The sequence below is a fragment of the Carassius carassius genome, chromosome 40 (genome assembly GCF_963082965.1).
Source record: "Carassius carassius chromosome 40, fCarCar2.1, whole genome shotgun sequence".
Classification (NCBI taxonomy): Eukaryota; Metazoa; Chordata; class Actinopteri; order Cypriniformes; family Cyprinidae; genus Carassius; species Carassius carassius.
This window is the reverse complement of record NC_081794.1, coordinates 13,422,463-13,435,077: the sequence shown is the minus strand read 5'-3', so window position 1 is coordinate 13,435,077 and position 12,615 is coordinate 13,422,463. Positions and strand designations below refer to the sequence as shown.

Sequence of the window (12,615 nt, the reverse complement as noted above, 5' to 3'; positions counted from 1 at the left end):
CAAACGGCAGTTTACTTGGCAAAGTTTTGGTTTCCAAGTCACGCCCCGAAAAACATACCAACACAGAGAACAGTAGCGCTGTGATGAAGTGGACGAGAGGGCGGAAGCAGATTCAAGCTCGCTCTCTCTCTCTCTCTCTCTCTCTCTCGCGCGCTCTCTCTCTCTCTCCCTCCCTCCCTCTCTCCCTCCCTCCCTCTCTCCCCCCTCCCCCCATGTGTTTGATTTGGAGGTGAAACAAGGACATCCAACCTGAGAACCTGCTGACCTCTGGAGAGGCTGTGCATTAACCAGACAATAAATACCTGCTGGACGTTTATGTCTTCTATCATTTATTTGAATATAAACTCACTAAAAATACAAATAACCTTAAACACTTTCTTAATCAGTTTTTTTTTATTTTATTTTTTATATTCTTTACTGGAATTAAAAAAAAGACATATTTGGATAATATTTTTAAAGAGAAAATCAGAGAAAAAGAAAATTTGCCAAGACTGCATTTATTTGATTACAATTCTATATTTTAATATATTTTAAAATGTCATTAATTCCTGTTTTCAGCAGCATTAGACAGTTGTGTGGGTTAATATTTTTGTGAAAACGCCGACTTTCTACTTCTTCAGGGTTCTTTGATGAATAGAAAATTCTAAAGTCCAGCATTTATCAGAAATATTTTGTAACATCATACTTTACTGTCACGTTTGATCAATTGAACAAATATTTGCTCATATTAGTTCTACAGACCCCAAACTTTTGAAGACTAGTGTAGGTACACTCGTGGCCAAAAGTTTTGAGAATTACATAAATATTAGTTTTCAAAAAGTTTGCTGCTAAACTGCTTTTAGATCTTTGTTTCAGTTGTTTCTGTGATGTACTGAAATATAATTACAAGCACTTCATAGGTTTCAAAGGCTTTTATCGACAATTACATGACATTTATGCAAAGAGTCAGTATTTGCAGTGTTGGCCCTTCTTTTTCAGGACCTCTGCAATTCGACTGGGCATGCTCTCAATCAACTTCTGGGCCAAATCCTGACTGATAGCAACCCATTCTTTCATAAACACTTCTTGGAGTTTGTCAGAATTAGTGGGTTTTTGTTTGTCCACTCGCCTCTTGAGGATTGACCACAAGTTCTCAATGGGATTAAGATCTGGGGAGTTTCTAGGGCAGGCCATGGACCCAAAATTTCAACATTCTGGTCCCCGAGCCACTTAGTTATCACTTTTGCCTTATGGCACGGTGCTCCATCGTGCTGGAAAATGCATTGTTCTTCACCAAACTGTTGTTGGATTGTTGGAAGAAGTTGCTGTTGGAGGGTGTTTTGGTACCATTCTTTATTCATGGCTGTGTTTTTGGGCAGAATTGTGAGTGAGCCCACTCCCTTGGATGAGAAGCAACCCCACACATGAATGGTGTCAGGATGCTTTACTGTTGGCATGACACAGGACTGATGGTAGCGCTCACCTTTTCTTCTCCGGACAAGCCTTTTTCCAGATGCCCCAAACAATCGGAAAGGGGCTTCATCGGAGAATATGACTTTGCCCCAGTCCTCAGCAGTCCATTCACTATATTTTCTGCAGAAGATCAATCTGTCCCTGATGTTTTTTTGGAGAGAAGTGGCTTCTTTGCTGCCCTTCTTGACACCAGGCCATCTTCCAGAAGTCTTCACCTCACTGTGCGTGCAGATGTGCTCACACCTGCCTGCTGCCATTCCTGAGAAAGCTCTGCACTGGTGGCACTCCGATCCCGCAGCTGAATCCTCTTTAGGAGACGATCCTGGTGCCTGCTGGACTTTCTTGGACGCCCTGAAGCCTTCTTTACAAGAATTGAACCTCTTTCCTTGAAGTTCTTAATGATCCTATAAATTGTTGATTTAGGTGCAATCTTAGTAGCCACAATATCCTTGCCTGTGAAGCCATTTTTATGCAACGCAATGATGGCTGCACGCGTTTCTTTGCAGGTCACCATGGTTAACAATGGAAGAACAATGATTTCAAGCATCACCCTCCTTTTAACATGTCAAGTCTGCCATTCTAACCCAGTCAGTCTGACATAATGATCTCCAGCCTTGTGCTCGTCAACATTCTCACCTGAGTTAACAAGACGATTACTGAAATGATCTCAGCAGGTCCTTTAATGACAGCAATGAAATGCAGTGGAAAGGTTTTTTTGGGATTAAGTTAATTTTCATGGCAAAGAAGGACTATGCAATTCATCTGATCACTCTTCATAACATTCTGGACTATATGCAAATTGCTATTATAAAACTTAAGCAGCAACTTTTCCAATTTCCAATATTTATGTAATTCTCAAAACTTTTGGCCACGACTGTAGTCCATAATACTAATTATGAAATACTAATGAAACATAATACTAAATAAATAAAAAATATAGATATTTTTGCTCTGACCCTAATGGATTTAAAGTCAGTTTATAATGTTATGATGATTAGATTTTTAGAGTAAAAAGGAAATTGAAAGTAATTTTTCTCATATATCAGGCTCAAAATCCACACTTGAGTCTCACTTTAATTTCTAGTAGCATAAAGAATGATAATTCCACAATTATAATTATATATTAAAATTTTGTATAAACTGACAAGCACAGTTACAGCACATCAACAACAAGTCTCTACTAAAGAACAAATCACACCATAGGACATACAATATTTATTTAGGAACACAAACAATGATAAGTTAATTATCAGGTAGTCCACAAATATTGTGGGAATGGTATCAATACAGTCAAACAGGGGAAAACATACATGGAAAACCCTTTGGGAACAAGCGACCCAAAAGAAAAGCTTGATCAGAAATAGTTGCAAGTGCAAAATAATACAAAGTAAATATTAAAATGACTAACAGCATTCCTTTTTGAAAATGGTTTTCATCAAATGAGACATTTTTTTTCCACCACCAGATTTATCATTTTTATGTCGAATAGAAAAAGCAAACTGGGACAGAATTGCAACTTGAATTGGAGTTCCCATCCTCTTTCTAAAACTGGAAATGAGACAGAATTCCCGAAAAGCATTCATGTACAATTCCCCCTAAAAGCAAGAAACTACAAAATATTATATACATATGAATATATCATGCAAAGTGGCAAGTCTGTTTACAAACATGTTGAATAGTAGTCTGGTTTAATGTAACTTTAGCGGCATGGATTTACTCTCCTCAGCTAAGAAACAACAGTCTGATAAACCAGCTAACCAGCTCCCCCCAAAACAAATTGAAAAACAAACAAACTAGGAGCCATGATTATAAAATATCTAAATCTTTTTAGAATCAATTTTCAGAACAATCTTTGAGGACGTCAGTGAGTTACTGCGTAATGGGCAAAGCAAAGCATCCTGGAAAATCCAGTTCGAGTTCGAAAAAGGGTGTTCAACTAGTGAGATTCCCTGATTGGCTGAGTAGAGTCAGGTGACCAGTGAGGTACGAAAAAAGTCCCATAATCCAACGGGGAGAGAAAATGTAAGTCCGATACACAATGTTTGAGTGTGCAAGGCTCACACACTGTACACGTGAATGCTTGCATTGAATACTAGTAAGTTAAAAAACGCTAATCCACATGCAACGTCAACTCTCGTCTTGCATAAAGAACACCAGATAAAAGAATAAAAAGTAAAATGTGATAAAAGTTGCTGCCTTAGATGCTAGACGTCCATCTTTGAGAAAATACCAGAAATAATCCACGGGCGCAATGATCATAGTCCCATATACGTTAAACTACTCTTTTATTATAGAAAAAACTTGGTAAATTTCACTTGCTCTCTTTCTTAGTAATACAATGTGCGCTTGTTTCTTTATTTCTCTTATTACCTTCGTGTTGGCTATCGCTCCTCTTCTGTAAATGTCCATGTTGCTTGGTTATTCTTGGTGTAGCTCTCTCCCTCTCCATGTCTGGTGAGTGAGAGAGAAAAAACGACCCTCCCCTGGCCCTCGCTCCGTGTAGTCCAGGCCCTCATCTCTCGGCCTCCATGGCGACGCTGGCCTTCTGTTCAGTTGCCACTTGCTGGTTGACAGCCGAGGGCCAGCCTGGGGGCGGGTGGGCTTGTTGGGGGGAAGGCCCTTGAGTCCATAAGCCCTGCTGGTTGGGCACGGGTCCGGTCATGCCCCAGCTGACTGGAGGTGGAGGGGGCGAGGTGGCCATGCTGGCACTGCTGCTGCTGTTGAAGCTTTCCGAGGCTTTGAGGCGCGAGAACATGGTGAGGGCGTCTGGGAAGTTTGGTGGTGTTGCCGGCGTGTTTGCAGGAGTACACATCTAAAAAACAAAACAGATGGACAATCACAACTGTGTTCTTGAATAATGCACATCATTTATCAAAATACGTAATTTATTTCTGTGATGGCAAAGTTGAATTTTCAGCAGTTATTACAGTTTTTTTTTCAGGAATATTTTATAAATAGGAAGTTAAAAAGAACAGATTTTTTTTTACAAATTTATTTACTGTCACTTTTTTTTAGCAGTTGAATAGGTCCTAGCTGAATAAAAGTATTAATTTCTTTCAAAATTACCCTAGTAAAGGTAATATATTAAAATACATTTATTTCATCCTAAGCACAGTTCAAATCTATTAATGTATTTACTTACATGTCGCTTGAGACTAACTGATGTAAAAATTATAATTAAACTTTTTTGGAGTACTACTTGTGTACAATGCACCTTTCTTAATATTAAGCCACTACTAATGATGATTATATGATCTTTGAGTAATATCGCCCTTTAAATATTGCGAGATATTTAAAGTGTCCCTGAAGTATTCTTGCAATTGTTCCACTTTAGCACAATCAGATATACTTCAGTATATCTTTAGCACTACTTCCACACAATTAAAGAGCATTAAGTACAAAATTAGTTTTTCTAATTTAGCAGACTTTAAATATACCAGGTTATATACTAAAAAGTACAATTACAGGATATTTCACTATGTACATAAATATGTCAGTCTATTTGTAGTATACTTAGAATAAAATAAATGTATTTCAAATGCATTTCTTTTCCCCTAGGGTTTACGGACCACAAACTTTTGAACAGTAGTGTAGCAGTTTGTCTTGTTACACTTTAATTAAAATAAATAAGTAAATCAAATCTTGTTGTCTCTAAAATCATTCTCATTGATTTCATGATATTGCCCACGAACCCCTCATTCATGTATTTGTATCATATAGAGGCCCCTTTTTCATACTTCCATAACTTTCAATACATCTTTAACATTCCTAACTAATAAAACACATTTTAAACCGTATGACGAGCAGCTAAAACATTTTAGTGGCGTAATTCTGCCAAGTTGTCCCAGCAGATCATTCCAACATTCCCTCCCTTCCTTCACATTCTCTCAGCCGGTGTTGATTGGTGCTCTTCTAACAGTTCAACTTCCTGTTTCTCATCTCTGCCCTGGCATCACCCGCTCTGCCTTCCTCTGTGTGCCGTTCAGCCTCTCCATTACTTCTGTGACCTCCCCATTGTCCTCTCTGAACTCATTGTCCTCTGTCCGCAGCAAATCGCCCATTTACAGAGGTACACAATAGGCCTCATGAGAGCACCCCCGCCATCCTGCCATGTTTTCGGCGGCAGGACAACATCACCAAAAATAAACAACATTTCAAAGGTCGCCACAAATCTGCACAAGGCAGCAATCTTGGGGTTGAATTAGGACTAATATGTGGGGTAAATCTAAGAAATTTTGTCAATGAAAGCTGAAATGAGTGGACAGCGTTACATTGGGATACTTCCTGGTGTGCCCTTGCACAGGTATGAGAAACATGTCCATATTGTCTTACTGCAACATCCAGTCAGCAACCTTAAATACTGCCGCTTGCAGTTTTTATTGACCCACCTGAAAGGAGATCTCTCCGAAACCCACCACAATCACCCCATCGTGGCCGGTCAAAAGTCTCAAATGGACCTCCGTGTCCCTAGATGCCTTTAATTCACAAGAGTGTTTACAACAGGAAGTCTGAGGGATTAAGAAAACAGCTATGAAGCTGTTACACAGGGGGGGGGGGGGGGGTCCCTTGGTTTGGGAGAGTAGTATAAAATGGCATCCAGCAATGCATCACCCAGCTGGACAGCTGCTGCAGATGTGGAGAAGACGACGTTCAGTGGCTTAACAAGGCTGTCAAACCGAGAGCAGATGCATCTGCAGATCTTCCATAATTCAGAAACATTGACATAGTGTGCTTCAAGGGGTGCGGTGTACATAACAAACGTGCTCCGGCCGACAGCTGGGTTGCTATGGAAATATTTTGGTTGTGAGGACAGATCTGTTGATTAGAAATGAGGTCAGAGTTGGCGTGGAAAAACAGAACCTGCGGTGCACAGCCCAGTCCACTTTGTTATAATTCCTTTTTGTTCGTTACATTTGATTAACTTGGAAACCCAGTGAATGTTTAAACCTGTCTTTCCTTCTTTCTTTCTTTCTTTCATAAACACACCCCTTGTCTTCCATTGGTTGGTCAAAAAGATAACCCAGCCCCACACTCACTGCTGGTCTGGATTCTCAAACAAAGAATGTTTAGATAGCACTACACAATGTAAAGGCTGTAAAATAGGGCACAAATGTACTGTGTTAAAAATGGAAGGTATTCCATATAAATTTTTCACAGATGTTTTACCCATATTTTGAATTATGCATTGCATCATGTTGATTCTATTTCTTACAGTGTACACAACCAGAGTATTTTTACTTTATAACCTACAAATGGCTTACTTGTCTCTTCATATTAAATTGAAATCAGAAAAAGTATGAAAAAACTATTCAACTTCTATCACCCCTCGCTTTTGAGTAGTTTCTTTGTTTTAAAACAAGACCAATAGTGCGACACTTTTTCAGCTGCCTTAGTTCCAGAAGCAATTTCCCCAAAGGGATTAAAAAAAGTTAATAACTAAAGACATGAACCAAACCAACCTGCTATAAGGTAAACCACAAATATTACAAGTTTTGAAAATCAGCCAAAACACAAAAGGTACACGACTGCAAGAAAGAACTGCAACTCCATTAAGCATTGCAAATAGCAGTTGAAGAAATAAAAAACTATTGAAAAATTGCCATGTTCTAAAAGACATCAACAAAAAGGTCCAGATCTAATGTGGGACAAATATATTTGTGTGATTCCAAACTGGATATCCATGATTGCCCATTTCCAACTAGAACCATAGCAATGACATGTCACCGAGCACAGAATTAAGCCCTTCAGAGGCATCAGTGAGAATAAAAAATAAAGAAAAACATTTTTTTTGACAGCATAAACCTTGTTCCCCTTTACTTTTGTTCAATGAGCCAGACTGTTCCAATCCACACACAAGCAGATTCTCCTCCATTGGAAAGAGCTAGAAATATATAGCATAAAACAAAGGAAAGCTTTCAAATTCCTTTGAACTAAAACTGCATGTCTACATGACTCAGGGCTGGAATTATGGAAAGTGAACACACTGTGGCAGATGGTGCATGAAATATAATGATAAGGTTTGTAATGAGATAATTGACGGTTCACTGCAGCGTTCCATTGTAACACAAAACTGTATAACACTGCCTGATCTGCTGTACGCAGATCTTTCATGCACGTATCTGTGAGCCTCTGAGAAAAAGAGAGATGCTGCGAGTTGTCACCAAGCAGGCAGACAATGCCTTTAGGAGGTGCTTTGATTTTGATAACAGTAATTTATAATCACATACTGCAGAGATGCAGAGGTTTTTTCTGATCTCTGCACTCTATTATGCTGTGTTTATGTAGGTTTAAGTGTTTACACATATGTGAAAAAAATTATCTCCCAATTTAAGGCTTGATTATCAGCCTGAGTGTAACAGTACAGAGGGATTTCAGAACAAAACAACAGGCATGTATTGTCTACAAAAAGGCTGATTTTCACAATGAAACAAGACTTGATTTATAATGGTGTGTATGTTAAAATCAAGGACACAGCGGTTAATATTGGCTGCAGTTTCCTCTGCCAAGTGATTGTGCAGTGATTGTAAACAAGCAAAAGTTGTTCAATCATTACAGTTTAAATGTCGTCCAACTGAAAGACATCTTTGAGAGTTATGACCGCTATCCAAGAGCATTTTTTCGTAATTAAACAGAAGTAGCAACAAATCTGTTCTTCTGTATTGTGACGTACATCAGAGTGTAACAGCTTATTAAAAATGAAAGAAAAAAAAAATCTATGCATCATTTGACTGGATTTTGAGGTTTTAGCATTGCGCTCAGTAAGAGTTTGCATAATTGGAAGGTCGAGGTCAGAAATGTAAAAAAATGAAACATGCATATATGAATTGTTCATAATAATATTTATAACCTGCATTTAGAAAATAGGGTAAATACTATAAAAACTGTGATAACTAAATTAGCATTCACACCATACTATAAGTGTACACTGCGTGTCGTCAATTGCTTTAAATGCTCCAGCAGCTCTTTAAAGCTGGGAGGATTCTGGATGGCTGTCAGTGACAGGAAATTGGTTCCAACAATATCATTTTTCTGTGCCATTAACACTATAGCTGTGATGTGAACATGCAGCTCACAGAATAAGAATGATTCTTAACATTTCTGTTATAGTTATTGTCCTTGGTGTGAATGGGCCTTAAATAATCTAACATACCATATTGTCAGATGTCATATTATATAACTGAAGCTGGTTGAATGAAACATTTCTCCTTTTTTTCAGATACTTCACAAACTGTAGGTCTGCTAGATGATACCGTGGCTTTAAACGAGCATACAGTTTTATCCAAAGTGACTGATGAACATCACGAGCAGTTTATCATTCGAGAGACAATGCACAGTCCTGCAGTGACAAGCTTCAAGAGTATGTCAGCACAAATCTTTGACTGGTTGTGATTTCAGTTAAATGCTCACAAAGTAGCCTGTTTTCCTAGCATTGCTTCCGATGAGTAATCGGAAAGGCTATTTTGATTATAAAAGAACATGATGTGATATGTTTTTGAATAGATGTAACAAACATTTACCTTTGGGGTTTGAATTCTGCCGGGGGCTAAAATCATCTACCAGCCGAGGCAATCTGGGCCATGCTTACCAGTTAAACCCATGTGCATTGCACGGCTGTTCACACTCACAGCATACTGGGAAACATTGCTTGTAAATGTGGTTTACTCTTTCTGAACCCAACCACAAAATCAGCTCAAGGCCAAAAACTCAAATATAATCATTGTTTCAGAGTGAAATACTTTGTATACACTGCCTTTGATGAGACATTCCGGTGTTTATTGACTTCTCAGCCTGTATTTTGTCCTTAGAATGTTTCACACAGATTGTTCCACTTCCCCAATTCACAGCCTTCACAAGAGAGAACATCTGCTCGTTTTTATAGCTACAGCGACTGTAAGGTCATCAAGATAAGGAGCTTCACTCCATGATCCCTTTAATCAAACTGTCAGTTAACTGCAATAAAGTCCTGTCATTACTCTAACCTTTCCCCGGCACCCCTCTCTGTAAGGTGCAGGGAATTCAGCTGTATCGGAGTATTAAAATACTGCCAACTCTTTCTTAGGTCACACCCTGGAACAAACCACAGTTAAAGTTACAAGAACTTGTGCCCCTCCTTCTCAGCCCCAATGCCAGGAAAAGAGACTTTTCTACCCTTTGTGTGTTAAATCCTGTATTGATTACTGTACAGAGTATAACTGACCATGTTACTAAGACTACTCTTTTTTTACTTTGGCGGTGACTGCATGGTCAGAGCTTCATCATTTTACCTAAATTAGACTAAAATCACATCCGTTTTATAAAAGTACTGTAGTATAATAGCCAATACATCAATACAAGGATCAAGGACAAAGGATTATTTTTGTCTTGATTTTCACATTTGTCCAGAGTGTATTCTGTCACTATTGGTCATAAGCACTACATGCAATTATTTGAATGAACAAAATCCTGAATATAAACCAATGAGGTAAGCATGCTAGTCTGCTGATTCTTTCATGCACGTATGACTTCAGTCAATCAGAATAAGTGGGCTAGTGCAGGGGAAACTGTAGTGCAAACTCAATTGCATGCAACAAAATCACACCTCTGCTTCTTGTGCTTTCACCTGGATCTTTTTAAACTGTGATGCAGTGGGCAAACTGCCCTGTGTTCAGCGATAAACAATGATCTGTAGATACTTTTATGCTTCAGCAAAACCATTTATGGCCCATATACTCACATCAATAAACCTCAAACAGACACAAACATGGGGTGAACTGCAATGTTTAACTGAACATTATCATTTCTGTTTTAGCAACACATTTATTTATTTTAATTCCCACTTTTTCTATTTTGCCATTTTTCCAGACATATAGGATTAGCTCTGAATTTTTTTTAATAATTCAGATTCAGACAGATTCGCTAATGAATATGTTTGACAATTATATTAAACTGTTTTACAGATTCATTGAAAAAAAAAAACTCCAAAAGACTCCAAAGAATAAATCACCCACAATTCACAACAGCATTATCTACGAGATTAAATATATTTAATATCAAACAATAACTGTAAAAACTCTTCACTATAGAAATTTCCATCCCTTCCACAATTCTAATGACTTTTTTTTTAAGTCTGAATAACACAATTTCAATAGTTAACACAAATTAATGAAAAATAAAGCATAATATAACAACAAGCATTTATTAATTTTACAAATTATTGTTAATTTCAGCATTTTCTAATACATTATTAAAATCAAAAGTTGTGTGTAGTAATATTATTCACTGGACCTGGGCTAACATGAACTAACAATGAATGAACGGTTGTATTTTTTAAGTAATGTTAACACAGATTATTAAATATTGTAACAAATTAATTGCAAAATGTTAGTTATAGTTAATCCATTAATTAAAATTAACTAATGGGATCTTATTGTAAAGTGTTAAGGATATGCGCAGGAAAACAAGTGACAGAGGGGTGTTCCAGAACTCCATCATCATCATGCACATACCATGTACCTCTTTTTCAAAGGAATTATTAAACACTAGTCCTGTTCAAGAAGAGACTTGCTTGCTTGACCAGTGGTAGCCCATATTCGTGATACTTGCTGCCATTATTTACTTTTATTTATACTGCAACAATGAAATACTGCCTACCTCGACACACTACAGTGATAACATTGAACACAGCGCCTGTGTGTGTGTGTGTGTGTGTGTGTGTGTGTGTGTTTATTTCTGGAAGCCCCGTCTCTCCGCAACATGGCCGACACTATGGCTACAGCTTTACATTGTTATTGTTTCAGCCACGATGTAAACGGAACATAACAGACACGTGTAATAGAAGAAAAGGTTACATTTAATAAACATTTATAAACAGAGATGACGGCTTTCATACTCACCATTTGATGATGGTGACCGTAAGGGATATTTGTCTCTTGAAAGAAGGCACTAAGGGCTGTCTGTGAGTGAGAGATCATAACACAGCATTACCTCGCATGCGGTTTAATAATAGTCAAACATATTTATACCTCGCTAGACTGGAAAACTGTCGGAGTTTCACTCATTTTAGAGAGCTGGGAATGGCTGCAGGATTTAGGCTGATCTAAACAAAATAATAAAAGCACAACATTGTATCAGTGTTAAGCTCTGTGGAGTGTAATCTGTCTGCGGTCATCTTCATTGCAGAACAGCATTGGAAGATCGTACAGTGTGGCATGGGGAAGGATTATAGTATTTAATCTGGAGTAAACTCTAATTGGATAGTAGTCTCTGATGAGCTTTTCGCAGTCGTTATACTATAGAGATGCATTTTAGTGCCGTTTTATTCCTAAATAAAGCACATGCAGACGGCATTAATAGATTTTAAATGCCCAAGAAGGGGACACTGAAACATGTCTCGGTCATTGATATTATTTATTATTAAGCAATGGCAACCATACACTCGACAGACAGAGAATGCAATGCATCACATAAACAATGCTCTAGCGTAGGCATAGTGCTCTCCATTGCGCTTTACCTCAAACTGCCAATGTGCCGCTTGCAGAAGCTGTTTCGCTTGGTCTGCGGCACATCCAGCTGTCAGGACGAACTGGTTTATCATAACTTGATGTTTGAGTTCATCCATATTCACTGGTGTTTGTTTCCAAGCCACGAACAATAGTGTTTTACCCGGGACCGGATTTTTGAGATTTAGCCTCTCCGCTTTTCTCTTTCAGTCGTCCACCATTACAGCCGGTTGAACAAACACAAATATTTACTGTAGGAGCGCTGGTGTAACGAGGAGCGCCTGATGATTGACATCACGAAGCAGCCAATCAGAGCGGGGCGGAGGTCATGGGAATTGTATGCGTCGGGATTCCACGTTTGTTGTGTTTCTGATGACACAGCATTAGTTTGATGTATATGTTGAAGCGTTCCAGATCAATGTTGACGATTTTGCTTATACAATTTGACAATATCCAATCTTAAAGAAAGAAAATGCATATATAAACTACGCGACAAGAATAAGAGGGTGTGTTTAAGTTGCTCTTTAAGCCCCGAAACTACATATCCCACCATGCAACGCTTTGTTTGTTAGGTTCTAGAAGGCAGAATTTATGAATGACGGTCGTTCCTGTCCAATTCCCATTCGAGCTATGCCACTACCTTCCCAAATATGGTAAACAAGTCTTCCAACACCAATTATAAATC

At 38.3% G+C, this 12,615-nt stretch overlaps 1 protein-coding gene across 1 annotated transcript; it reads right to left on the bottom strand.

The window, feature by feature from the left end:
* Positions 1-2,652: 2,652 nt before the first annotated feature.
* Positions 2,653-12,203, bottom strand: LOC132122147 (UBA-like domain-containing protein 1). The gene is made up of 3 exons (XM_059532081.1): positions 11,942-12,203; positions 11,325-11,384; positions 2,653-4,264 (listed from the first exon to the last, which is right to left on the bottom strand). The coding sequence occupies exons 1-3, from the start codon at positions 12,047-12,049 to the stop codon at positions 3,965-3,967; spliced, it is 468 nt and encodes a 155-aa protein (XP_059388064.1). The 5' UTR covers positions 12,050-12,203; the 3' UTR covers positions 2,653-3,964.
* Positions 12,204-12,615: the final 412 nt, after the last annotated feature.